At 39.6% G+C, this 27,902-nt stretch overlaps 1 protein-coding gene across 3 annotated transcripts; it reads right to left on the bottom strand.

Annotated features, from left to right (window-relative positions):
* Nucleotides 1–54: 54 nt before the first annotated feature.
* LOC138851428 (zinc finger protein 271-like) lies at nucleotides 55–27,608 on the bottom strand. 3 transcript variants are annotated; one of them, XM_070080547.1, is made up of 4 exons: nucleotides 27,513–27,608; nucleotides 20,259–20,478; nucleotides 12,899–13,136; nucleotides 55–3,385 (listed from the first exon to the last, which is right to left on the bottom strand). In XM_070080547.1, exon 4 carries the CDS (start codon nucleotides 3,149–3,151, stop codon nucleotides 1,949–1,951), a length of 1,203 nt encoding a protein of 400 aa, XP_069936648.1. In that variant the 5' UTR covers nucleotides 3,152–3,385; nucleotides 12,899–13,136; nucleotides 20,259–20,478; nucleotides 27,513–27,608; the 3' UTR covers nucleotides 55–1,948. The 3 variants fall into 3 exon arrangements, with proteins under 3 accessions (XP_069936648.1, XP_069936647.1, XP_069936649.1); XM_070080546.1 differs by having other exon boundaries at nucleotides 20,259–20,537; nucleotides 27,513–27,604; XM_070080548.1 differs by lacking the exon at nucleotides 20,259–20,478 and having other exon boundaries at nucleotides 27,513–27,590.
* Between the last annotated feature and the right edge of the window lie 294 nt (nucleotides 27,609–27,902).

Genomic DNA, 27,902 nt, shown 5'->3' with positions numbered 1-27,902 from the left:
ATGCCGGGTTTTTGGGATTTTCTTAATTTCCTCTTTCTTTTTTTATATACAGTGATGGAGTGAATGATGGTGAAAGTTTTTCTTTTTCGGGCCACCCAGCCTTGGTGGGAATAGGCCAGCGTGTTAATAATAATAATAATTTCCTGAGAATGGGGAAGGTGTCCCCCTCCACCCCCAGATTTGTTATATGGGTTTTTTTCAGGTCTGCTTCAATTATTGGGATGCCCTAAACCACGATCAATCATTCCTAGTTATATTTTTCTATATGAGAAATAGGGTAAAACTTTGATTTCTTGTGTGACGATGAATTCAAATGGAGGCCTGAGGACATTCTTAATGAACTAAAGAAAAATTGCATTAACCCTTAAATGGTCCAAACGTACATATACGTTTTTTCAACATCTGAAAGTATGTAAAAAATGTAGGTTTTTTTTTTTGTTTTACATGTGAAAACGTGTAAAAAACTTTTATCTACATTTTTTTTTGTTATATTTGAAAATATGTAAAAAAAAGTAGATCTACTTTTGTAGCACTACGAATTTGAACGCTGATCTGTTTGGGCCGTTTAAGGGTTAATGAATGAAATGTCTACAGTGCTTATTTTGGACTCAGTTTTTAAATTGGGATCTTTTTTTATTTTGTGATTAATTGGGCAAATTATGAACCTCTGGTTACTCTGTGGGGTAGCTCTTGTACTTCATAGAATGGAAGGCATACTAGCAAAATAGTTAAGAATTTAGTCGAACCGAGCAATGGAACTGACTACAAATATGTTTTAACCCTTAAACGGTCCAAACAGATCAACATTCAAATCCGTAGTGCTCCAAACGTAGATCTACGTTTTTTTTACATATTTTCGAACATAACAAAAAAAACAAATGTAGATAAAAGTTTTTTTACACATTTTCAAATGAAAAAGAAAAAAGATGATCTACATTTTTTTATATACTTTCAAATGTTGAAAAAACGTATATATACGTTTGGACCATTTAAGGGTTAAAGAGGGGACCCCATGCATAAATTGCACACAGACTGCCAACTTTACACCTGCATAATTCTGTAATTTTCCATCAAATTTTGTATCAATCATGTTATTAACTTCAGGAAAATATATTCTTCTATTTCAGAATAAAAAAAAATTATTTCTAAAATTGCCAACATTGTCAGCACTTTCAATTTCAGGGATCCTGAGAGCAAAGGGATTATAGTCAGGGCTGTACTATAAGTAAAAATACAAGATACAGCTCTATCATAAACTCTGAATATTCTTCAATCCATTTCTCCACAGAAAAATGTCATTACACAAGGAAGGAAGCGAAGAATATAACTAAATGCTAGAAAGTGATAATTCTTGTGACTGTGATCCAATGGACTATTTTTGACACAGGAATGGTATAAACACTTCCCTGGCTCCAATCCTGACACAGGAAATAAGAAATGGAGTACCTCGAAAAAGCGTTTTATGTGCAGTCACACAAAAGTTATGGCAAGGCAGTAGACAAACACACTGTCCTTGTATAAGGAACGTATGTTTCAAGGATTACCACACCTTCAAATACATACACAGAAAGCTTGTGTAATGTAAATATGCAATATGTAATGTCACTGCCAGTGAAGACTTTGCTTAAATTGATAAGAAATCTGCATACCTTAAAACCATAAGTAATCAATGTATCCCAGATTTCTTTTCATATTATGCCTCACATTTCTGTAGGAAAATTTTTTACCTTCATTTTGTTAAAACCTGCATGCAGTTAAAGAGTCTAAATATATGTTAAATTATATATTTTTTATCTTATAATGGTATAACAGCAAATAGAAAATACTATAAAATATGCATCAGAATATTATTTTCATCCTCCCCTCAAATAATTTATAAAAAATCAAGGTGCATCTAGTAAGCTAGTGCATCTCATATGACAAAAAATACATGGTCAAGTTAGTATTCTTAGGTGGGATTACGGGCATGAACTTTCATATGGTATACTAAACCTGAACTGCTTGAAAAACTTTTTTGACATTTACAACAGACATATGGTTTCTCTCCTGTATGAAGTCTTGTATGACTCACTAAAGTTGATTTACAAGAGAAATCTTTTAGACAGAGTGAACAATGATATGGTTTTTCTCCTGTGTGAACTCTCATATGGCTAACTAGGGCTGATTTATACTTAAATCCTTTTTCACACACTGAACAATGATGTGGTTTATCTTCAGTGTGAACTCTCATATGTGAGATAAGATTTGATTTTTCTTGGAAGTCTTTCCCACAGTCTGAACAGTGGTATGGTTTCTTTCCTGTATGACTTCTCATGTGGTGTACTAGATGCGAACTTCGTATAAAACTTTTCGAACAGTCTGGGCAATCATATGGTTTCTCTCCTGTATGAAGCTTCCCGTGGCTTACTAAAGCAGATTTATCCGAGAATGCTTTCAGACACACTAAACACTGAAATGGTTTCTCTCCAGTATGAACTCTCATATGCAGTACTAGATGAGGTTTTTGAGTGAAGTCTTTCAGACACTCGGTACACCGATATGGTTTTTCTTTTCTATGAAGTCTCATGTGCAGTACTAGGTGTGGTTTTTGAGTAAAATCTTTTAAACACACTGTACACTGAAATGGTTTCTCTCCTGTATGAACTCGCTCATGCAGCATTAGATGATGCTTTCGAGCAAAGTCTTTAAAACACACTGTACACTGATAGGGTTTCTCTCTTGTATGAAGCCTCATATGTATTGACAAATATGGTTTGTTAGCAAACTCTTTTTGACACACAGTACACTTATATTTTTTTTTTCTTCTAAAAAGTCTCATGTGTGTGATTAGATCTGATCTATCCTTAAAATCCCCTAGAGCACCTGCATAATATGGCTTCTCACCTGTGTGAACTTTCATATGATTCACTAGACTTTCATTTCTTTTGAAATCTTTTATGCATAGCGAGCATTTAAATGGTTTCTCTCCAGTATGAATTCTTATGTGATTTACAAGATGAGCTCTTTGTTTAAAACCTGTCTGACAGAACGAGCACAGATATGGTTTTTCTCCCGTATGAACTTTCAAGTGTGTATTCAAATAAGAGTTGGTCGTAAAGGCTTTGAAACACACTGAACACTGGTATGATTTCCTTTTCGGATGGGCACTCATGACTGGCTCGTTCTAACACAATCGAATACGGATATGCTTTCACTAGTTTACAAACTCAAAGGTTTTTACTTAATATGATACTGTATATCAGAAGTGTTCCAGACAATTAAATCTGGAAAGGATTTCTCTCTCTCTCTCTAGCATTAACTCTCAAAAAAATAAGGACAGCAGATTAATTGGAAGCACAATAAACTTCCTGAGCATTGATATAGTTTCTTGTGTATTAACTTGTATCTGCAAGAGAAAAGTCTTTTGAATATTTTTTTTTAGACAAGAGCTCATTATAATAACATGAAACATTCCAACTGTTGATTATTTTTTTACACAAATAACCAACAGATTACAAGTGTACGATAAACAGCAGCACAGTGGTGGTAAAAGTAGTAATACTTTAAAAAAGTAATTTGAAAAGTTTTGTAAGTTCACATTATGATATAAAATCTGATTTGCATATGAGTTAAGAAATACCCTGCATGAAGTCTGATTCTTTCAGGCTTATTAATAAATTTAACCTGAATTTGTTGATATGGGAATTAAACTAAGAGTGAGATGGAAGAACAGCAGCTATATTTTATTTTTTTTTATTATCACACTGGCCTATTCCCACCAAGGCAGGGTGGCTGGCCCGAAAAAGAAAAACTTTCACCATCATTCACTCCATCACTGTCTTGCCAGAAGGCTGCTTTACACTACAGTTTTTAAATTGCAACATTAACACCCCTCCTTCAGAGTGCAGGCACTGTACTTCCCATCTCCAGGACTCAAGTTCAGCCTGCCGGTTTCCCTGAACCCCTTCATAAATGTTACTTTGCTCACACTCCAACAGCACGTCAAATATTAAAAACCATTTGTCTCCATTCACTCCTATCAAACACGCTCATGCATGCCTGCTGGAAGTCCAAGCCCCTCGCACACAAAACCTCCTTTACCCCCTCCCTCCAACCTTTCCTAGGCCGACCCCTACCCCGCCTTCCTTCCACTACAGACTGATACACTCTTGAAGTCACTCTGTTTCGCTCCATTCTCTCTACATGTCCGAACCACCTCAACAACCCTTCCTCAGCCCTCCGGACAACAGTTTTGGTAATTCCGCACCTCCTCCTAACTTCCAAACTACGAATTCTCTGCATTATGTTCATACCACACATTGCGATAAGACATGACATCTCCACTGCCTCCAGCCTTCTCCTCGCTGCAACATTCATCACCCATGCTTCACACCCATATAAGAGCATTGGTAAAACTATACTCTCATACATTCCCCTCTTTGCCTCCAAGGACAAAGTTCTTTGTCTCCACAGACTCCTAAGTGCACCACTCACCCTTTTCCCCTCATCAATTCTATGATTCACCTCATCTTTCATAGACCCATCCGCTGACATGTCCACTCCCAAATAGCTGAATACATTCACCTCCTCCATATTCTCTCCCTCCAATCTGATATCCAATCTTTCATCACCTAATTTTTTGTTATCCTCATAACCTTACTCTTTCCTGTATTCACTTTTAATTTTCTTCTTTTGCATACCCTACCAAATTCATCCACCAATCTCTGCAACTTCTCTTCAGAATCTCCCAAGAGCACAGTGTCATCAGCAAAAAGCAACTGTGACAACTCCCACTTTATGTGTGATTCTTTATCTTTTAACTCCACACCTCTTGCCAAGACCCTCGCATTTACTTCTCTTACTACCCCATCTATAAATATATTAAACAACCACGGTGACATCACACATCCTTGTCTAAGGCCTACTTTTACTGGGAAATAATTTCCCTCTTTCCTACATACTCTAACTTGAGCCTCACTATCTTCGTAAAAACTCTTCACTGCTTTCAGTAACCTACTTCCTACACCATAAACCTGCAACATCTGCCACATTGCCCCCCTATCCACCCTGTCATACGCCTTTTCCAAATCCATAAATGCCACAAAGACCTCTTTAGCCTTATCTAAATACTGTTCACTTATGTGTTTCACTGTAAACACCTGGTCCACACATCCTACACCTTTCCTAAATACTCCTTGTTCACCTGCTATCCTATTCTCTGTCTTACTCTTAATTCTTTCAATAATAACTCTACCATACACTTTACCAGGTATACTCAACAAACTTATCCCCTTATAATTTTTGCACTCTCTTTTGTCCCCTTTGCCTTTATACAAAGGAAATATGCATGCTCTCTGCCAATCCCTAGGTACCTTACCCTCTTCCATATATTTATTAAATAATTGCACCAACCACTCCAAAACTATATCCCCACCTGCTTTTAACATTTCTATCTTTATCCCATCAATCCCGGCTGCCTTACCCCCTTTCATTTTACCTACTGCATCACGAACTTCCCCCACACTCACAACTGGCTCTTCCTCACTCCTACAAGATGTTATTCCTCCTTGCCCTATACACGAAATCACAGCTTCCCTATCTTCATCAACATTTAACAATTCCTCAAAATATTCCCTCCATCTTCCCAATACCTCTAACTCTCCATTTAATAACTCTCCTCTCCTCTTTTTAACTGACAAATCCATTTGTTCTCTAGGCTTCCATAACTTGTTAATCTCACTCCAAAACTTTTTCTTATTTTCAACAAAATTTGTTGATAACATCTCACCCACTCTCTCACTTGCTCTCTTTTTACATTGCTTCACCACTCTCGTAACCTCTCTCTTTTTCTCCATATACTCTTCCCTCCTTGCATCACTTCTACTTTGTAAAAACTTCTCATAAGCTAACTTTTTCTCCCTTACTACTCTCTTTACATCATCATTCCACCAATCGCTCCTCTTCCCTCCTGCACCCACCTTCCTGTAACCACAAATTTCTGCTGAACACTCCAACACTATATTTTTAAACCTACCCCATTCCTCTTCGACCCCATTGCCTATGCTCTCATTAGCCCATCTATCCTCCAATAGCTGTTTATATCTTACCCTAACTGCCTCCTCTTTTATTATTTTTTTTTTTTTTTTTTTTTTTTTTTATTATCACACCGGCCGATTCCCACCAAGGCAGGGTGGCCCGAAAAAGAAAAACTTTCACCATCATTCACTCCATCACTGTCTTGCCAGAAGGGTGCTTTACACTACAGTTTTTAAACTGCAACATTAACACCCCTCCTTCAGAGTGCAGGCACTGTACTTCCCATCTCCAGGACTCAAGTCCGGCCTGCCGGTTTCCCTGAATCCCTTCATAAATGTTACTTTGCTCACACTCCAACAGCACGTCAAGTATTAAAAACCATTTGTCTCCATTCACTCCTATCAAACACGCTCACGCATGCCTGCTGGAAGTCCAAGCCCCTCGCACACAAAACCTCCTTTACCCCCTCCCTCCAACCCTTCCTAGGCCGACCCCTACCCCGCCTTCCTTCCACTACAGACTGATACACTCTTGAAGTCATTCTGTTTCGCTCCATTCTCTCTACATGTCCGAACCACCTCAACAACCCTTCCTCAGCCCTCTGGACAACAGTTTTGGTAATCCCGCACCTCCTCCTAACTTCCAAACTACGAATTCTCTGCATTATATTCACACCACACATTGCCCTCAGACATGACATCTCCACTGCCTCCAGCCTTCTCCTCGCTGCAACATTCATCACCCACGCTTCACACCCATATAAGAGCGTTGGTAAAACTATACTCTCATACATTCCCCTCTTTGCCTCCAAGGACAAAGTTCTTTGTCTCCACAGACTCCTAAGTGCACCACTCACTCTTTTTCCCTCATCAATTCTATGATTCACCTCATCTTTCATAGACCCATCCGCTGACACGTCCACTCCCAAATATCTGAATACGTTCACCTCCTCCATACTCTCTCCCTCCAATCTGATATTCAATCTTTCATCACCTAATCTTTTTGTTATCCTCATAACCTTACTCTTTCCTGTATTCACCTTTAATTTTCTTCTTTTGCACACCCTACCAAATTCATCCACCAATCTCTGCAACTTCTCTTCAGAATCCCCCAAGAGCACAGTGTCATCGGCAAAGAGCAGCTGTGACAACTCCCACTTTGTGTGTGATTCTTTATCTTTTAACTCCACGCCTCTTGCCAAGACCCTCGCATTTACTTCTCTTACAACCCCATCTATAAATATATTAAACAACCACGGTGACATCACACATCCTTGTCTAAGGCCTACTTTTACTGGGAAAAAATTTCCCTCTTTCCTACATACTCTAACTTGAGCCTCACTATCCTCGTAAAAACTCTTCACTGCTTTCAGTAACCTACCTCCTACACCATACACTTGCAACATCTGCCACATTGCCCCCCTATCCACCCTGTCATACGCCTTTTCCAAATCCATAAATGCCACAAAGACCTCTTTAGCCTTATCTAAATACTGTTCACTTATATGTTTCACTGTAAACACCTGGTCCACACACCCCCTACCTTTCCTAAAGCCTCCTTGTTCATCTGCTATCCTATTCTCCGTCTTACTCTTAATTCTTTCAATTATAACTCTACCATACACTTTACCAGGTACACTCAACAGACTTATCCCCCTATAATTTTTGCACTCTCTTTTATCCCCTTTGCCTTTATACAAAGGAACTATGCATGCTCTCTGCCAATCCCTAGGTACCTCCTCTTTTAGTTTATAAATATTCACCTCTCTCTTCCGTGATGCTTCTATTCTCCTTGTATCCCATCTACCTTTTATTCTCAGTGTAGCTACAACTAAAAAGTGATCTGATATATCTGTGGCCCCTCTATAAACATGTACATCCTGAAGTCTACTCAACAGTCTTTTATCTACCAATACATAATCCAACAAACTACTGTCATTTTGCCCTACTTCATATCTTGTATACTTATTTATCCTCTTTTTCTTAAAATATGTATTACCTATAACTAAACCCCTTTCTATACAAAGTTCAATCAAAGGGCTCCCATTATCATTTACACCTGGCACCCCAAACTTACCTACCACACCCTCTCTAAAAGTTTCTCCCCTACCACAATTACTCTCTCACTTGGTTTAAAGGCTCCTATACATTCACTTAACATCTCCCAAAATCTCTCTCTCTCCTCTACATTCCTCTCTTCTCCAGGTGCATACACGCTTATTATGACCCACTTTTCTCATCCAACCTTTACTTTAATCCACATAATTCTTGAATTTACACATTCATATTCTCTTTTCTCCTTCCATAACTGATCCTTCAACATTACTGCTACCCCTTCCTTTGCTCTAACTCTCTCAGATACTCCAGATTTAATCCCATTTATTTCCCCCCACCGAAACTCCCCTACCCCCTTCAGCTTTGTTTCACTTTGGGCCAGGACATCCAACTTCTTTTCATTCATAACATCAGCAATCATCTGTTTCTTGTCATCCGCAGTACATCCACGCACATTCAAGCATCCCAGTTTCATAAAGTTTTTCTTCTTCTCTTTTTTAGTAAATGTCTACAGGAGAAGGGGTTACTAGCCCATCGCTCCCGGCATTTTAGTCGCCTCATACGACACGCATGGCTTACGGAGGAAAGATTCTTTTCCACTTCCCCATAGACAACAGAAGAAATAAAGAAGAACAAGACCAATTTAGAAAAAGGAGAAAAACCTAGATGTATGTATATATATATGCATGTGCGTGTCTGTGAAGTGTGACCAAAGTTTAAGTAGGAGTAGCAAGATATCCCTGTTATCTAGCGTGTTTTTGAGACAGAAAAGGAGACCAGCAATCCTACCATCATGCAAAACAGTTACAAGTTTCCGCTTCACAGTCATCTGGCAGGACGGTAGTACCTACCTGGGTGGTTGCTGTCTATCAACCTACTACCTACAAAGAACATATATTTTAAAGAACAAATATTTTAACTAGGAAAGAAAGATATACAGGTGGGGCCCCACTTATACAGCAGGTTATGTCCCAGGCTACCACTGTAAAGCAAAAATTGCTGTAAAGTGAAACACAGCTATTTTTTCACTTTCAAATGAATAAGAAAGCCTGATAACATGTTTACACTATCATATATTAAGTGAGCAACAGAGCTAGGCCTAACAAATGCTTATACAGTACACATATTTTTTTTTTTAACAAGTCGGCCGTCTCCCACCAAGGCAGGGTGACATTATTTACACATTATTGACCTTAAAATATTTTCATCCTTAGCTTACAGTGAGTGGTGAATATATTGTAGAAAGTCTGAATAAATGAAGAATGGGTATAACTGAAAACAGCTGCATTAGTGAAATGTTGTAAAATAAAGAACTGTAAAGTGGGGTCTGCCTGACTTTAACTGTTAAAACAAAATTCCTGTGTGATGGTCAGAATTAGATTTTGAAAAATTAGGTACAGTATAAACATAATGTCTTCTTTTTTCAACATACCGGCCGTATCCCACCGAGGTGTGGTGGCCCAAAAGAAAAAACTAAAGTTTCTCCTTTTAAATTTAGTAATATATACAGGAGAAGGGGTTACTAGCCCCTTGCTCCCGGCATTTTAGTCGCCTCGTACGACACGCATAGCTTACAGAGGAAGAATTCTGCTCCACTTCTCCATGGAGATAAGAGGAAATAAACAAGAACAAGAATTAGAAAGAAAATAGAAGAAAACCCAGAGGGGTGTGTATATACAGTGGACCCCCGGTTAACGATTTTAATCCGTGCAAGAGGGCTCATCGTTATGCGAAATAATCGTTATGCGAATGAATTTTCCCCATAAGAAATAATGGAAATAAAATTAATCCGTGCAAGACGCCCAAAAGTATGAAAAAATTTTTTTTTTACCACATGAAATGTTAATTTTAATACACACAAACTGAAAAAGGCATGCACAATTAAATGACACTTACTTTTATTGAAGATCTGGTGATGATTGATGGGATGGGAGGAGGGGAGAGCATTATCTTCTTACTGTTTAGAAGGGGAATCCCCTTCCATTAGGACTTGAGGTAGTAAGTCCTTTTCTGGGGTTACTTCCCTTCTTTTTTTAATGCCACTAGGGCCAGCTTCAGAGTCACTGGACTTCTTTCGCACAAGATATCTGTCCATAGTGGCCTGTACCTCTCGTTCCTTTATGACTTGCCTAAAGTGTTTCACAACATTGTCAGTGTAATAATCACCAGCACGGCTTGCAATAGCTGTGTGAGGGTGATTTTCATCCATGAAGGTTTGCACTTCAAGCCACTTAGCACAGATTTCCTTTATCTTTGTAGTAGGCAACTTCTTCAATTTCTCTCTCCCCTCCTCTGAACCAGTTTCCCCAGGTCTGGCCTCTTGCTCTTGAAGTTGATCTATTAGCTCATCAGTGGTTAGTTCTTCATTGTCCTCCTCCACCAACTCTTCCACATCCTCCCCACTAACCTCCAACCCCAAGGACTTTCCCAATGCCACAATGGATTCCTCAACTGGCACAGGATTCTCAGGGTTAGCCTCAAACCCTTCAAAATCCCTTTTGTCTACACATTCTGGCCACAGTTTCTTCCAAGCAGAGTTCAAGGTCCTCTTAGTCACTTCCTCCCAAGCCTTACCTATAAGGTTTACACAATTGAGGATATTAAAGTGATCTCTCCAAAACTCTCTTAGAGTCAGTTGAGCTTCTGAGGTCATTACAAAGCACCTTTCAAACAGAGCTTTTGTGTACAGTTTCTTGAAGTTGGAAATAACCTGCTGGTCCATGGGCTGCAGGAGAGGAGTGGTATTAGGAGGCAAAAACTTCACCTTAATGAAGCTCATGTCCCCATAAAGTCGCTCTGCCACGTCTGTAGGATGACCAGGGGCATTGTCTAACACCAGGAGGCACTTAAGTTCTAATTTCTTTTCAGTTAGGTAATCTTTCACATTGGGGGCAAATGCATGGTGTAACCAGTTATAGAAAAATTCCCTAGTGACCCATGCCTTACTGTTTGCCCTCCACAGCACACACATTCTTTTGCCTGAACGCTCTGGGAGTTTCAGAGTGATACACTAATAAAGGCTTCACTTTGCAATCACCAGTAGCATTGGCACACATCAACAAAGTAAGCCTGTCTTTCATAGGCTTATGTCCTGGGAGTGCCTTTTCCTCCTGAGTAATGTAGGTCCTGCTTGGCATTTTCTTCCAGAACAGGCCTGTTTCATCACAATTAAACACTTGTTCAGGTTTCAGTCCTTCAGTTTCTATGTACTCCTTGAATTCCTGCACATATTTTTCAGCCGCTTTGTGGTCTGAACTGGCAGCCTCACCATGCCTTATCACACTATGGATGCCACTACGCTTCTTAAATCTCTCAAACCAACCTTTGCTGGCCTTAAATTCACTCACATCATCACTAGTTGCAGGCATTTTTTTAATTAAATCCTCATGCAACTTCCTAGCCTTTTCACATATGATCGCTTGAGAGACGCTATCTCCTGCTATCTGTTTTTCATTTATCCACACCAATAAGAGTCTCTCAACATCTTCCATCACTTGCGATCTTTGTTTCGAAAACACAGTTGAACCTTTGGCAAGAACAGCTTCCTTGATTGTCTTTCTGGTGCCCACAATAGTAGCGATGGTTGATTGGGGTTTCTTGTACAGCTTGACTAGGTCGGCTATACGCACTCCACTTTCATACTTATCAATTATCTCTTTCTTCATTTCTATAGTAATTCTTACCCTTTGAGGTGTAGGGTTGGCACTAGAAGCTTTCTTGGGGCCCATGGTCACTTATTTTCCAGAAACAGCACCGAAAATACTGTAATAATACGAAATATTCCGAGTGTATGCTTGGATGTTACCGCGGAGGCTGGCTGGTAAACAATGGGACGGCTGGCACATGTGAGGCTGGCTGAGGGCACATTGGACGCGTCTCGGACGAAAATCGGTAAGCGGGTTTTTAATCGGTATGCGCGGCAAAAATTTTGCGATAAAAGTAATCGGTATGCGGAAAAATCGCTATGTGATGCCATCGTTATGCGGGGGTCCACTGTATATGCTTGTACATGTATGTGTAGTGTGACCTAAGTGTAAGTAGAAGTAGCAAGACTTACCTGTAATCTTGCAGATTTATGAGACAGACAAAAGACACCAGCAATCCTACCATCATGTAAAACAATTTCAGGCTTTCGTTTTACACTCACTTGGCAGGACGGTAGTACCTCCCTGGACGGTTGCTGTCTACCAACCTACTACCTACATAAACACAATGTATAAAGGAAAATACAGTGGATCCCCGGTTAACGATAATTTTTCACTCCAGAAGTATGTTCAGGTGCCAGTACTGACCGAATTTGTTCCCATAAGAAATATTGTGAAGTAGATTAGTCCATTTCAGACCCCCAAACATACACGTACAAACGCACTTACATAAATACACTTACATAATTGGTCACATTCGGAGGTAATCGTTATGTGGGGGTCCACTGTACTATGTACATCCATAGACGGTATAACTGTACACACAATACAGTGGACCCCCGGTTAACGATATTTTTTCACTCCAGAAGTATGTTCAGGTGCCAGTACTGACCGAATTTGTTCCCATAAGGAATATTGTGAAGTAGATTAGTCCATTTCAGACCCCCAAACATACACGTACAAACGCACTTACATAATTGGTCGCATTCGGAGGTGATCGTTATGCGGGGGTTCACTGTACTGCCTTTCCAAATGTGCTAATGTTCACTTGCCAATCCCCACAGTGTGTGTAATGAATGGTAACAAGTCTGTTTTGTGCTCAACACCACTCTTTGCACTGAGTGACCCATATGGGTTTTACCTTTCTCATGACTTAAAATACAAAACTTGTTAATACATACTTACACACTATGCATTTTATTCACAGACTTGAGTGTTTGCATGTAGATGCCAGGATGCTGAAGTAACCACAAGAATCCGAGTAGTGCTACTCGTCGTGTAGTATTTGTGACACTGGTGTGTTTCATGGCACTATCTGCTGACACTATATATCTGTGTGTATATATGCAGCATTTCTTCCACCTCCATGAGCTTAATTGCATTGAGTATTGATAATGCAGGTATATTTCTATATTTGGAGGAACTGTAAAAGAATGACAAAACAAATTACTTGAATTAAACTAACATGGTAAGAGTATATACATAGTAGAGTACTTATCAGTCAAGAATAAAGATACACAAAGATAGAAACATGGGAGATTTTGGCCCTAATAATCTTTGTAGTCAATATATCTACAATGAAGGGCACTATCTTAACCCTTGGACTGTCGCAAGCCCCTTTCTGAAACTGTTATTCTATGTCACCAAATTTTTGAAAAAAAAAAAAAAAAAAAAAAAAAAAAAAAAAAAAAAAAAAAAAAAAAAAAAAAACTTATGAAATGATAGAGAATCTTTTCCCTATGGTAATGACACCAAAAGTACAAAATTTGGTTGAAAACTCATGGAATTATGCTCCTGTGAAGTTAGCGGTCTCGGCAACATACATGCATCAGCGATTTCGCCGACTTTGAGCCCTGTTTTTGGCCAATTCCGTTGTTCCAGTTGACCAAACTCATAGCTATTTCTTTAGAACTCCATTTTTTCTATCAGTTGAATACAAGAAACTGCCCATTTACTGATTTCAACTACCCAATAAAGTGGTCAGAAATTGGCAATTTGGCCAATTTCACGAAAATTAAAAAAGATGCCAATTTCAAAATGGGGTCCAGAATAAACAATATAGACATTCTTGGCACTAAAATGACATATCCTCTGTTCATTAGTCACATCTCTAGGCCTCTCTTATATAACTATTGCTTTCTATTTTGAATTTTTATTCATACAAAAAATACAAAATTTCCTGTTATGCAGACTACTGCATTATTGTAAAAATGGTATAAATAATATCAGTGCACTAGTGAAAAAATATTAGACTCCCCAGTTGACATGTATTGGGCGTGTGGTGTGATTTGCTTACTCCTGAACATTGGTAAAAATCGAATATTTCCGATACTTTGAGCTCAACAATAAAATGGTATAAAATACCGACAGGTTGTTAGGTAAGACACATATGCAACAGTTAGGTATCTTTATTATGAAACGTTTCGCCTACACAGTAGGCTTCTTCAGTCGAGTACAGAAAAGTTGATAGAAGCAGAAGATACTTGAAGACGATGTAATCAGTCCATCACCCTTAAAGTTTTGAGGTGGTCAGTCCCTCAGTCTGGAGAAGAGCATTGTTCCGTTGTCTGAAACAATATGAAGTTGAAGTGACAGAATCGGGCCTTATATAGTGCCAGGAGGTGAGACGTAGGTTGATTTGGGAGGGCAGGTCCTTCTCAAACCCAGCCGTTCTCACTAGTAGAGGTTGTCGAAGTAGATGGTCTGTACCAAGATACCCTTGTGTTGCAGTGTCTGACAGAATGAACATTAAAATGGTATAAAATACCGACAGATTGTTAGGTAAGACACATATGCAACAGTTAGGTATCTTTATTTTGAAACGTTTCGCCTACACAGTAGGCTTCTTCAGTCGAGTACAGAAAAGTTGATAGAAGCAGAAGATACTTGGAGACGATGTAATCAGTCCATCACCCTTAAAGTTTTGAGGTGGTCAGTCCCTCAGTCTGGAGAAGAGCATTGTTCCGTTGTCTGAAACAATATGAAGTTGAAGTGACAGAATCGGGCCTTATATAGTGCCAGGAGGTGAGACGTAGGTTGATTTGGGAGGGCAGGTCCTTCTCAAACCCAGCCGTTCTCACTAGTAGAGGTTGTCGAAGTAGATGGTCTGTACCAAGATACCCTTGTGTTGCAGTGTCTGACAGAATGAACATTAAAATGGTATAAAATACCGACAGATTGTTAGGTAAGACACATTCACTTTCAGTTTCGAGACATTTCTTCTCCAATGAGGGCACCCCTCAACTTTTTGAGTGTGAAATGGAAATTATATTTCTGCTTTATCCTTTTTTGGCTGAGCCGTGTGGCCGCGTTCAAAAAAGATCCCTTTGCATGTTTTTCCCTTTTTCGGTTTTTCCAAATTTTTTCGGTTTTACCGGTTGTGTACGACCATCTTGCAACCCATGACGGCGGGTGAAAGGCCGCCCTCCCTACCCGTCCCTCCGGTTTTAAGGCCCTTCTTCCTTAACTTTGTTTCGAACAACAGGCTGGACCCCCAACACCCCAAAGGTGAATTTTGGTTTCGTATCTTCTGCTATCACTTTCTGTCTCAAAAGAAAAACCCCTTTGGGAAAATTTTTTAAAATACAACTTTATTGATTTTTAACCTAATATTTTTTCCCTTTAATTTCAATCTGTCGAAAACTCAACACAAAGTATTTGACTTAATCAACCCACGCACCCCCTAGTAGGCGGCGGTATATAAGCTCCATCCTGTCACTTCATCTCCATATTGTTTCATACTATGGAACAATGCTCTTCTCCAGACTGAGGGACTGACCACCTCAAAACTTTAAGGGTGATGGACTGATTACATCGTCTTCAAGTATCTTCTGCTTCTATCAACTTTTCTGTACTCGACTGAAGAAGCCTACTGTGTAGGCGAAACGTTTCATAATAAAGATACCTAACTGTTGCATATGTGTCTTACCTAACAACCTGTCGGTATTTTATACCATTTTAATGTTCAATCTGTCAGACACTGCAACACAAGGGTATCTTGGTACAGACCTGTAATCAACTTCGACAACTTCCACTAGTGAGAGCGGCTGGATTTGAGAGGGACCTGACCTCTCAACATCTGAGTTCTTACCTCTCCTCTACCTAGTAAGCTCCATCCTGTCACTATCTCCATATTGTACTATCAATGCCTCTTGACTGCGCTATATCAAAGCTTCTATCAACTTTTCTGTACTCGACTGAAGAAGCCTACTGTGTAGGCGAAACATTTCATAATAAAGATACCTAACTGTTGCATATGTGTCTTACCTAAGAACCTGTCGGTATTTTATACCATTTTAATGTTCAATCTGTCAGACACTGCAACAACTTCGACAATTTCCACTAGTGAGAGCGGCTGGATTTGAGAGGGACCTGACCTCTCAACATCTGAGTTCTTACCTCTCCTAGTGGCCTACGTCTCACCTCTTGGCGCTATATAAGCTCCATCCTGTCACTTCATCTCCATATTGTTTCATACTATGGAACAATGCTCTTCTCCAGACTGAGGGACTGACCACCTCAAAACTTTAAGGGTGATGGACTGATTACATCGTCTTCAAGTATCTTCTGCTTCTATCAACTTTTCTGTACTCGACTGAAGAAGCCTACTGTGTAGGCGAAACGTTTCATAATAAAGATACCTAACTGTTGCATATGTGTCTTACCTAACAACCTGTCGGTATTTTATACCATTTTAATGTTCAATCTGTCAGACACTGCAACACAAGGGTATCTTGGTACAGACCTGTAATCAACTTCGACAACTTCCACTAGTGAGAGCGGCTGGATTTGAGAGGGACCTGACCTCTCAACATCTGAGTTCTTACCTCTCCTAGTGGCCTACGTCTCACCTCTTGGCGCTATATAAGCTCCATCCTGTCACTTCATCTCCATATTGTTTCATACTATGGAACAATGCTCTTCTCCAGACTGAGGGACTGACCACCTCAAAACTTTAAGGGTGATGGACTGATTACATCGTCTTCAAGTATCTTCTGCTTCTATCAACTTTTCTGTACTCGACTGAAGAAGCCTACTGTGTAGGCGAAACGTTTCATAATAAAGATACCTAACTGTTGCATATGTGTCTTACCTAACAACCTGTCGGTATTTTATACCATTTTAATGTTCAATCTGTCAGACACTGCAACACAAGGGTATCTTGGTACAGACCTGTAATCAACTTCGACAACTTCCACTAGTGAGAGCGGCTGGATTTGAGAGGGACCTGACCTCTCAACATCTGAGTTCTTACCTCTCCTAGTGGCCTACGTCTCACCTCTTGGCGCTATATAAGCTCCATCCTGTCACTTCATCTCCATATTGTTTCATACTATGGAACAATGCTCTTCTCCAGACTGAGGGACTGACCACCTCAAAACTTTAAGGGTGATGGACTGATTACATCGTCTTCAAGTATCTTCTGCTTCTATCAACTTTTCTGTACTCGACTGAAGAAGCCTACTGTGTAGGCGAAACGTTTCATAATAAAGATACCTAACTGTTGCATATGTGTCTTACCTAACAACACACTTTGAGCTCAATTTCAAGACCGTTTTCGTCGTGAAACTAATCCCATTTTATCATGTGAGACCATGAAAACGAGAATACAATGATAAATACTATACGAAAATACACCTCAAAGTCGACGTTTTAATCCAAAAAAGCGGTTAGTTTTTTTTTCTCATTATGCACTGCATGCTGCAGGATTTTTTTATGTGGTGCACACTGACCACACAGACCCATTCTCTCACATGTGGGCCTACCAGCTTTCTCCTTCTTGATTTGAAGCCACTAGAATTTATGCGTATTAATACGTTTGAAACACTGGGTCGTAAGACATATATATACGACCAAAACAGTCAAAGGGTTAAAATATCTTTGAATCATTGTTCAAACTAACTGAAAGGGCATTTTTATTTTCCAATGCACTTTAAAGTTACTATATACAAATATATAATACAGGATGGTAGTGAAAAACTTCCTTAAGACAAAGTGCATAGAAAGTTCACCTTAACAAATGTTCACTGCAAAAATCATAAAAAATTTAAATGGAATGACAAAATTACAATGTGTGTGTTTCAGAATGAGTTTAAGGCATATCTATACATGAGCAACTGAACTGTAAATTTTCTGGACAAATTTTAAGGCAGTCACGAATGGTCTCCAGATTTAAATATAATATTTCACTGAAATGATAACCCATTGGTGATTAGGGAAGCACTGCATTAGCATACTTTACTGATTTACACTACAACCTCTCCTCACTTAATGACAGGGTTCCGTTCCTAAGAGTAGGTCAGTAAGTGAACTGATCCTTAACCCTTTCAGGGTCCAAGGCCCAAATCTGAAGTGTCCAAGAATTTTCAAAAAAAAAATTTTTTATTTTTTCTTATGAAATGGTAGAGAATCTTTTTGTGAAGGTAATAAAACAAAAAGTACAAAATTTGATGGAAAATTGACGAAATTATGCTCTCGCGAATTTTGATGTGTCAGTGATATTTACAAATCAGCTATTTTGCCGACTTTGACTCCCATTTTAGGCCAATTATATTATTCCAGTCGACCAAATTCTTAGCTATTTCACTAGTATTACTTCTATTCTATCGATTGAGCACAAAAATTCGCCAAGTCAACTGTTTCAACTACAAATTAAAGTGATCGGAAATTGTTAATTTGGCCAATTTAACACAAAGTTCAAAATATTCCAATTTCAAAATAGGGTCCAGAATAAACAATGTAGGTATTCCTGGAACTAAACTAACATTTCCTCTGCTCATTAGTTACGTTTTGAGGCTTTACAAATAAATTTCATTTTGATTTTTTATTCACATAATGAATTTTTATTCACACCAAAAAATAGAAGATTTACTGTTATGCAATACTGTAATAATTGTATAAATATCATCACCATATTTGTGAATGCATATTAGACCCACCAGCTGGTGTGTATTAGACGTGTGAGGTCGTTTGTTTACTCTTGAATATCGGCAAAAATTTAACATTTCTGCTACTTTGAGCTCAGTTTCAAACCATTTCCAGTGCTAAAACCAATCAAAATCATCTCTATTTCTGTAATATGTCTTCCATTCTATCAAATGAGACCAAGAAATCACAAATACAACTATAAAAAACATACGAAAAAACACTGCAAAGTCGCTGTTTTAATCGGAAAATCATGATTTCAGTTTTTTTTCTCTTATTATACACAGTGTGCTGCAGGATCTGTTTTATGTGGTGCACACATACCATATAGATGAATTCTCTCATATCTAGGCCCAAATGTACCACTCACAGTTTATCAGAGTGAGCTGAGCTCATGACGTAGATCTACGGTTTGGACCCTGAACGTAAAGCCGTAGATCTACGGGACGGACCCTGAAAGGGTTAATGACAGGGTTCCGTTCCTAAGAGTAGGTCAGTAAATGAACTGATCATTAAGTGAGGAGCATACTATAATGGTAGTGGGTTTGTGTCAACCATCCTTAGATTTTTTTTTTTTTTTTTCAACAAGTCGGCCGTCTCCCACCGAGGCAGGGTGACCCAAAAAAGAAAGAAAATCCCCAAAAAGAAAATACTTTCATCATCATTCAACACTTTCACCACACTCACACATTATCACTGGTTTTGCAGAGGTGCTCAGAATACACCAGTTTAGAAGCATACACATATAAAGATACACAACATATCCCTCCAAACTGCCAATATCCCAAACCCCTGCTTTAAAGTGCAGGCATTGTACTTCCCATTTCCAGGACTCAAGTCCGACTATATGAAAATAACCGGTTTCCCTGAATCCCTTCACTAAATATTACCCTGCTCACACTCCAACAGATCGTCAGGTCCCAAGTACCATTCGTCTCCATTCACTCCTATCTAACACGCTCATGCATGCCATCTTTAGATATTTTTTTAATTTCACCTTTGCACCATTTATAACTTTTTTAGTATACAGTGGACCCCCGGTTAACGATATTTTTTCACTCCAGAAGTATGTTCAGGTGCCAGTACTGACTGAATTTGTTCCCATAAGAAATATTGTGAAGTAGATTAGTCCATTTCAGACCCCCAAACATACACGTACAAACGCACTTACATAATTGGTCGCATTCGGAGGTAATCGTTATGCGGGGGTCCACTGTATTTTTAAATGTTTATCCAGTAGTGTACTTTATAGTGTAATAAACAGAATAGAGGAAATCAGCACTAATATACATTACTTAGGTTTGCATACTGGTTAGATAGTTGGTTGTAAGTCTGAGTGGTCGGTAAACAAGTTCGCCGCTAAGTGAGGAGGGGCTGTACGTATATTGTACAGAGATGGGTAACATTTAGTTGTGTATGTAGAAAGCCCATAGTTATACAGAGCATTTTGGGCAAACTTATGCCTAACTTAAGACTACAATGGCAATAACTGATCAACTGCTGATACAGGTTGAATCTCACTAGTCCAGCAAGCCTGGGACCAGACAGGTGCTGGAGCAGCGGAGTTTCTGAACCAGTTAAGTTTACAGTAAAAAAAGGCAAAATAATTTGTATACTGTACTGTATTACTGCAAATCCACTTGCAAAATGTATTCATGTTTCTATATGCAATTTTCGATGTTGTTAAGCTTGATCTTCGACATATGAAGGATGTCTTATTCTCGCCCAACACAATCAACTTGTGAAAATGGCACGCCATCTTGAAGAACTTTAAAGACTATCTGGAGCTATCTTGTGGGACATTTGGATCATCAACTGTGATGTCTGGAGCTGAGGAGGTGCTGGAAAGAGGATTCTGGATGGTACTACAGTGCTGCTGGGCATTCTTGTAGGTAATCCTCTGAAACATGTCTTGTAGTGTTAGTTGCTTCACATAATTAGGTTTTTCTTTGACAAGAGTGTCTCTTATCTTATACAAACTTATCAATTGTTGCTCAGATATACAATTTCTTTGCTGAAGCTCTGCAATTAAGGGTAAAATTTCAGTTATCCAAGGTAGTATAGCAGCATCAACCACTGTAAGTCAGCTGTGGCAGACATAAACAATATGGGGTGGCAGCTGCCCAAGCGGAGGTCATACAAACTAGTCACCATAAGATTCAAATCACTTCCCAAACCATCGAAGCTGCCAGATCAGAGAATGCCAGGGGAGTGAGGTTTAACCTGTATATAAGAACATTAAGAGTACATAAACAATAAATTAAAGAATTATAAGGAGAACAAACAGGCAGACAAGTATAACTTAAGGTTGGATTATGTTTTCAGGTAATTTGAATAAGAATATATGGTTTTTAACAAGTTTGTGGCTGAGAGAATTATTTAGCATATTAACACTTTTTTAACACATTTATCATATTTAATTGCTGTTAGGATTACAGGCAATGAGAATATGAACATATGATTTTTCACATGTTTGTGGTTGGGAGAACTCTTTAACATATTAACACATTTATCATATTTATCAAAGTCACACTAACAGAAAGGAGAGGAGGAGGGAGTATATATAGGCCAGCAGACACTGATGCGAGCAAGAAAGGTAGTAATGGAGGTAGTGTTAGGCTTGTCGACACCAACAACGCTCTTTTCTGTCATGTCAGAGATCACAATCATCCTAATGACTGGTCTTTTGCTAAAATTGTCTACCCTACTTCTAACTTTCAGTCACCATTTGGTTGAATCCTCCCTCATACACAACTTTCCTTGTATGAATCTTAGTCGTGGCTTTGTCTCTGTAGATGAATTCCTTTCCCATTTCATTGTAAAATGCACCAAACTTCAGAACACCCGTGACTTAACCTGATTCTTTTTTCCCCTTCTCCCTCTTCCCTTTTCCTCTTTTTCCTTTGGGTTTTCTTTCTTCTGCCTTGGGTATTTGTTGTTTTACTATTATATTATTTTTTCCCCCTCTGTGTTCTTACTCCTACCCTCTGTGGGTAGTAGTAGTATTTGACCGACTCCATTACTACTACTACTACTGCCTCCACTACTACCTCTCTTGCTTCTGTTAATGTCTGCTGGCCTATATATACTCCCTCCTCCTCTCCTTTCTGTTAGTGTGACTTAGTAAATGGTCCAAGTCGGCCCGAAATGTCATAGTAAGCTCCTTTCTTCTATGTGCGGGTTATGTGTTTTGTATAGAAAGTAGATTTAGGTCTCTGAAAAGTGTGGGTGTGTGTTGTCTGGCAGTAGACTGAAGGATTATTCATACTGTAACTTTCTGAGGTATTTCTGGCTTGAGGTGATTTGCTGTTGTGGATACCCAGGCACAAATAGCATAGGTGAGGTATGGGTAGATCAGTGTGTATACTGTAAGAGGTGCTGTTTAAGATACATAATGTATCTTGAAGAGATGCCAACTGTTTTGGACACTTTTTTATATAAAGTGTTGGATGTGGGTGTTGAATTTTAAGTTGCTGTCAATGAACAGACCCAGAAATTTTCCTTCATTATGTTAACCCTTAAACTGTCCAAACGTAGATCTACGTCCATGTGCGGGGGGCTCCGAACATATATCTACTTTTTTTGCATGCTTTCAAATGGGGAAAATCAAGGTCGGAGTGCTATGCACATGAACGTAAATCTATGTTTTTTTACATGCTTTCAAATGGGGAAAATCAAGGTCGGAGCGCTACGCACATGAACGTAGATCTATGTTTCGACAGTTTAAGGGTTAAGCAATAGGAATATTGTTAATCAAAATGTTTAGTTGGACATTACCTGCTCTGCTTCCAAACATTATGTAGAAGGTCTTGTCAATGTTAACTGTGCATTTATTGGTAGTCATTCAGGATGATATTTTTAAAAGCTCTTCATTAACTATGTTGTTAAAGGAAGTGTCATCAGCAAAGAAAGCAGGTCTAAGTTGCTGTGATACATTTAGAAGATTGTTGATGTATAAGAGAAAAAGCAGAGGGCCAAGGACAGTCCCGTGTGGAATGCCAATGTCCATGGTACTTGCTGTAGAAGTTGTACCCTGGATCAAGATGTTAGTAAGACTTTATATGTGCAAGTGCATGACCTCTGATACTGTACAGATCTAGCCTGAGGTGTAGAATGCTGTGGTAGTGAAAGTTTTTCTAATGTCAACAAAGAGGCCTAATGGATATTCATTATTTTTAAGAGCTGGGAAAAAGAAGTCTAGCATTTTTATGACTGCATCATTTGTGCTTTTGTTTAGCCTGAAACCAAGTGGCAGAGGATGAGGGTATTTTGTGATGTTATAAAGGACTACAATCTCTTGTGTATTAGTTTTTCAAAAAATTTTGGAAACAAGGGTAGGGGAGTATAACAGTGTATAAATGCAAAACATGAATAAATAAAATGGCTATAGATAACATGCTAAATGTCCCTAAGCAAGACAAGACTCAGAGCAATGGGTTCAAGTTGGAAAAATTTAGATTTCAAAAAATACAGTAAAGTAGTGGTATGGCAAGAGAGTTGCAAATAAATGAAACAAACTCCAAGATAGTCACTGAAGTGAGAATTTTGGGTACCTTTCAATACAAGTTGGATGAGCATATAATTCGGTATGAGTTGAACCTTCCGAGCGTGGGCCAATAGGCCTACTGAAGTGCTCAATCACATGTTCTTCATTATTACAGGAAAAATTATTAAGAAACTCATTAAAGTACATATGATTATCAACAGGAAAACAGTAAACTCATGGTTTTTTTACAGTACAGGGTTCTCCTGGGTGGCTAACACTCCCCTGGGTTCTCCTGGGTGGCTAACACTCCCCTGGGTTCTCCTGGGTGGCTAACACTCCCCTGGGTTCTCCTGGGTGGCTAACACTCCCCTGGATTCTCCTAGGTGCTAACACTCCCCTGGGTTCTCCTAGGTGGTTAACACTCCCAAGGGTTCTCCTAAGTGGCTAACACTCCCCTGGGCTCCCCTAGGTGGCTAACATTCCCTTGGGTTATCCTAGGTGGCTAACACTCCCCAGGGTTATCTTGGGTGGCTAACACTTCCCAGGGTTATCTTGGGTGGCTAACACTCTCCAGGGTTATCCTGGGTGGCTAACACTCCCCAGGGTATTCCTGGGTGGCTAACACTCCCCAGGGTTATCTTGGGTGGCTAACACTCCCAGGGTTATCCTGGGTGGCTAACACTCCCCAGGGTTATCCTGGGTGGCTAACACTCCCCAGGGTTATCCTGGGTGGCTAACACTCGCCAGGGTTATCTTGGGTGGCTAACACTCCCCAGGGTTATCCTGGGTGGCTAACACTCCCCAGGGTATTCCTGGGTGGCTAACACTCCCCAGGGTTATCCTGGGTGGCTAAAACTCCACAGGGTTATCCTGGGTGGCTAACACTCCCCAGGGTTATCCTGGGTGGATAACACTCCCCAGGGTTATCTTGGGTGGCTAACACTCCCCAGGGTTATCCTGGGTGGCTAACACTCCCCAGGGTTATCCTGGGTGGCTAACACTCCCCAGGGTTATCCTGGGTGGCTAACACTCCCCAGGGTTACCCTGGGTGGATAACACTCCCCAGGGTTATCCTGGGTGGCTAACACTCGCCAGGGTTATCTTGGGTGGCTAACACTCCCCAGGGTTATCCTGGGTGACTAACACTCCCCAGGGTTATCCTGGGTGGCTAACACTCCCCAGGGTATTCCTGGGTGGCTAACACTCCCCAGGGTTATCCTGGGTGGCTAAAACTCCACAGGGTTATCCTGGGTGGCTAACACTCCCCAGGGTTATCCTGGGTGGATAACACTCCCCAGGGTTATCTTGGGTGGCTAACACTCCCCAGGGTTATCCTGGGTGGCTAACACTCCCCAGGGTTATCCTGGGTGGCTAACACTCCCCAGGGTTATCCTGGGTGGCTAACACTCCCCAGGGTTATCCTGGGTGGCTAACACTCCCCAGGGTTATCCTGGGTGGCTAACACTCCCCAGGGTTATCTTGGGTGGCTAACACTTCCTAGGGTTTTCCTGGGTGGCTAACACTCCCCAGGGTTATCTTGGGTGGCTAACACTTCCCAGGGTTATCCTGGGTGGCTAACACTTCCCAGGGTTATCCTGGGTGGCTAACACTCCCCAGGGTTATCTTGGGTGGCTAACACTCCCCAGGGTTATCTTGGGTGGCTAACACTCCCCAGGGTTAAAAATCCTGCGTGAGTAAGAGAACTCACAAAACCCATCACACGTATATAACAGACATGCAAGATAACAGGTATAACAGACATGCAAGATAACACGTATAACAGACATGCAAGATAACAGGTATAATGGACATGCAAGATAACAGGTATAACGGACATGCAAGATAACAGGTATAACAGACATGCAAGATAACAGGTATAACAGACATGCAAGATAACAGGTATAACAGACATGCAAGGTAACAGATATAACAGACAGGCAAGATAACACGTATAACAGACATGCAAGATAACAGGTATAATGGACATGCAAGATAACAGGTATAACGGACATGCAAGATAACAGGTATAACAGGCATGCAAGATAACAGGTATAACAGGCATGCAAGATAACAGGTATAACAGACATGCAAGATAACAGGTATAATGGACATGCAAGATAACAGGTATAACGGACATGCAAGATAACAGGTATAACAGGCATGCAAGATAACAGGTATAACAGACATGCAAGATAACAGGTATAATAGACACGCATGATAAGACATGCAAGATAACAGGTATAATGGACATGCAAGATAACAGGTATAACGGACATGCAAGATAACAGGTATAACAGGCATGCAAGATAACAGTTATAACAGGCATGCAAGATAACAGGTATAACAGACATGCAAGATAACACGTATAACAGACATGCAAGATAACAGGTATAATGGACATGCAAGATAACAGGTATAACGGACATGCAAGATAACAGGTATAACAGGCGTGCAAGATAACAGGTATAACAGACATGCAAGATAACACGTATAACAGACATGCAAGATAACAAGTATAATGGACATGCAAGATAACAGGTATAACGGACATGCAAGATAACAGGTATAACAGACATGCAAGATAACAGGTATAACAGACATGCAAGATAACAAGTATAACAGACATGCAAGATAACAGATATAACAGACAGGCAAGATAACAGGCATAACAGACATGCAAGATAACAGGTACAACAGACATGCAAGATAACAGGTATAATAGACACGCATGATAAGAGGTATATTATAACAGACATGCAAGATAACAGGTATAACAGGCACACATGATAAGAGGTATATTATAACAGATATGCAATATAACAGGTATAACATACAAGATAACAGGTATAACATACAAGATAATAGGTATAACATACAAGATAACAGGTATAACATACAAGATAACAGGTATAACAGACATGCAAGATAACAGGTTTAACATACAAGATAACAGGTATAACAGACATACAAGATAACAGGTATAACATACAAGATAACAGGTATAAGACATGCAAGATAACAGGTATAACAGACATGCAAGATAACAAGTATAACATACAAGATAACAGGTATAACAGACATACAAGATAACAGGTATAACATACAAGATAACAGGTATAACAGACATGCAAGATAACAGGTATAACAAACAAGATAACAGGTATAACAGACATACAAGATAACAGGTATAACATACAAGACAACAGGTATAACAGACATGCAAGATAACAAGTATAACATACAAGATAACAGGTATAACAGACATACAAGATAACAGGTATAACAGACATGCAAGATAACAGGTATAACATACAAGATAACAGGTATAACATACAAGACAACAGGTATAACAGACATGCAAGACAACAGGTATAACAAACAAGATAACAGGTATAACAGACATACAAGATAACAGGTATAACAGACATACAAGACAACAGGTATATCAGACATGCAAGACAACAGGTATAACAAACAAGATAACAGGTATAACAGACATACAAGATAACAGGTATAACAGACATGCAAGATAACAGGTATAACAAACAAGATAATAGGTATAACAGACATACAATATAACAGGTATAACAGACATGCAAGATAACAGGTATAACAAACAAGATAACAGGTATAACAGACATACAAGATAACAGGTATAACAGACATGCAAGACAACAGGTATAACAAACGAGATAACAGGTATAACAGACATGCAAGATAACAGGTATAACAAACAAGATAACAGGTATAACATACAAGACAACAGGTATAACAAACATGCAAGACAACAGGTATAACAGACATGCAAGATAACAGGTATAACATACAAGACAACAGGTATAACAGACATGCAAGACAACAGGTATAACAGACATGCAAGATAACAGGTATAACATACAAGACAACAGGTATAACAGACATGCAAGACAACAGGTATAACAGACATGCAAGATAACAGGTATAACATACAAGACAACAGGTATAACAGACATGCAAGATAACAGGTATAACATACAAGATAACAGGTGTATCTTACAAAATTCTATTTACTTTCATTATATACATTATTTGATACATGTTAATCGCTAAACCCATATGGGTCATTTTTACTCCAGCATTAGAAGTGTGTTGTGTGACCCGTGGCTTGGCCATGATGATATCCTGAATAACTTACAGATAATAGATGGAATAGAGATGGTAACAGAGATGGAAATAGACAGGGAAATATATTTCCAGGCATTTAAATGCATCCAAAACCAACACTACAGACCATTTCTGCAGTCCAAAACATACATTCTGGCCATGACACTTGAAAGTATTGTAATATCTTATTGACTAAGTATTATTTATAGTGTAAATACTCTTCTTGAGGGTGAATGGTGGACTAACCCAGAGTTTTTATAAGAAATATGCTGGTGATGGCGGCAGCTGCCACTGATGACGCTTGCGTTGTTGTTGTTATTGTTGGGTTGAAGGGCTACCCGGCCTCGGGGCCGTCTCAACCTTTACACTGTCAGTAACTATACGTGGTTTCGGGGGTCAACGCCCCCGCTGACCGGTCTGAGACCAGGCCTCGTGGTGGATCATGGCCTGATCAACCAGGCTGTTACTGTTCACTGCACGCAATCCGATGTATGAACCACAGCCCGGTTGGTCAGGTACTGACTGCAGGTGCCTGTCCAAAGCCTTCTTGAAGACAGCCAGGGGTCTATTGGTAATCCCCCTTATGTATGCTGGGAGGCAACTGAGCAATCTTGGGCCATTGATACTCACTGAGTT

Source organism: Cherax quadricarinatus, unplaced genomic scaffold, assembly GCF_038502225.1.
Source record: "Cherax quadricarinatus isolate ZL_2023a unplaced genomic scaffold, ASM3850222v1 Contig589, whole genome shotgun sequence".
Taxonomy (NCBI): Eukaryota; Metazoa; Arthropoda; class Malacostraca; order Decapoda; family Parastacidae; genus Cherax; species Cherax quadricarinatus.
Note: the sequence above shows the minus strand (reverse complement) of the source record. Positions and strands in the feature narration are given on the sequence as shown.

Coding starts and splice junctions, on each gene's coding strand:
- LOC138851428 (XM_070080547.1), bottom strand. CDS start 3,151: ATGAGTGCCCATCCGAAAAGGAAATCATACCAGTGTTCAGTGTGTTTC.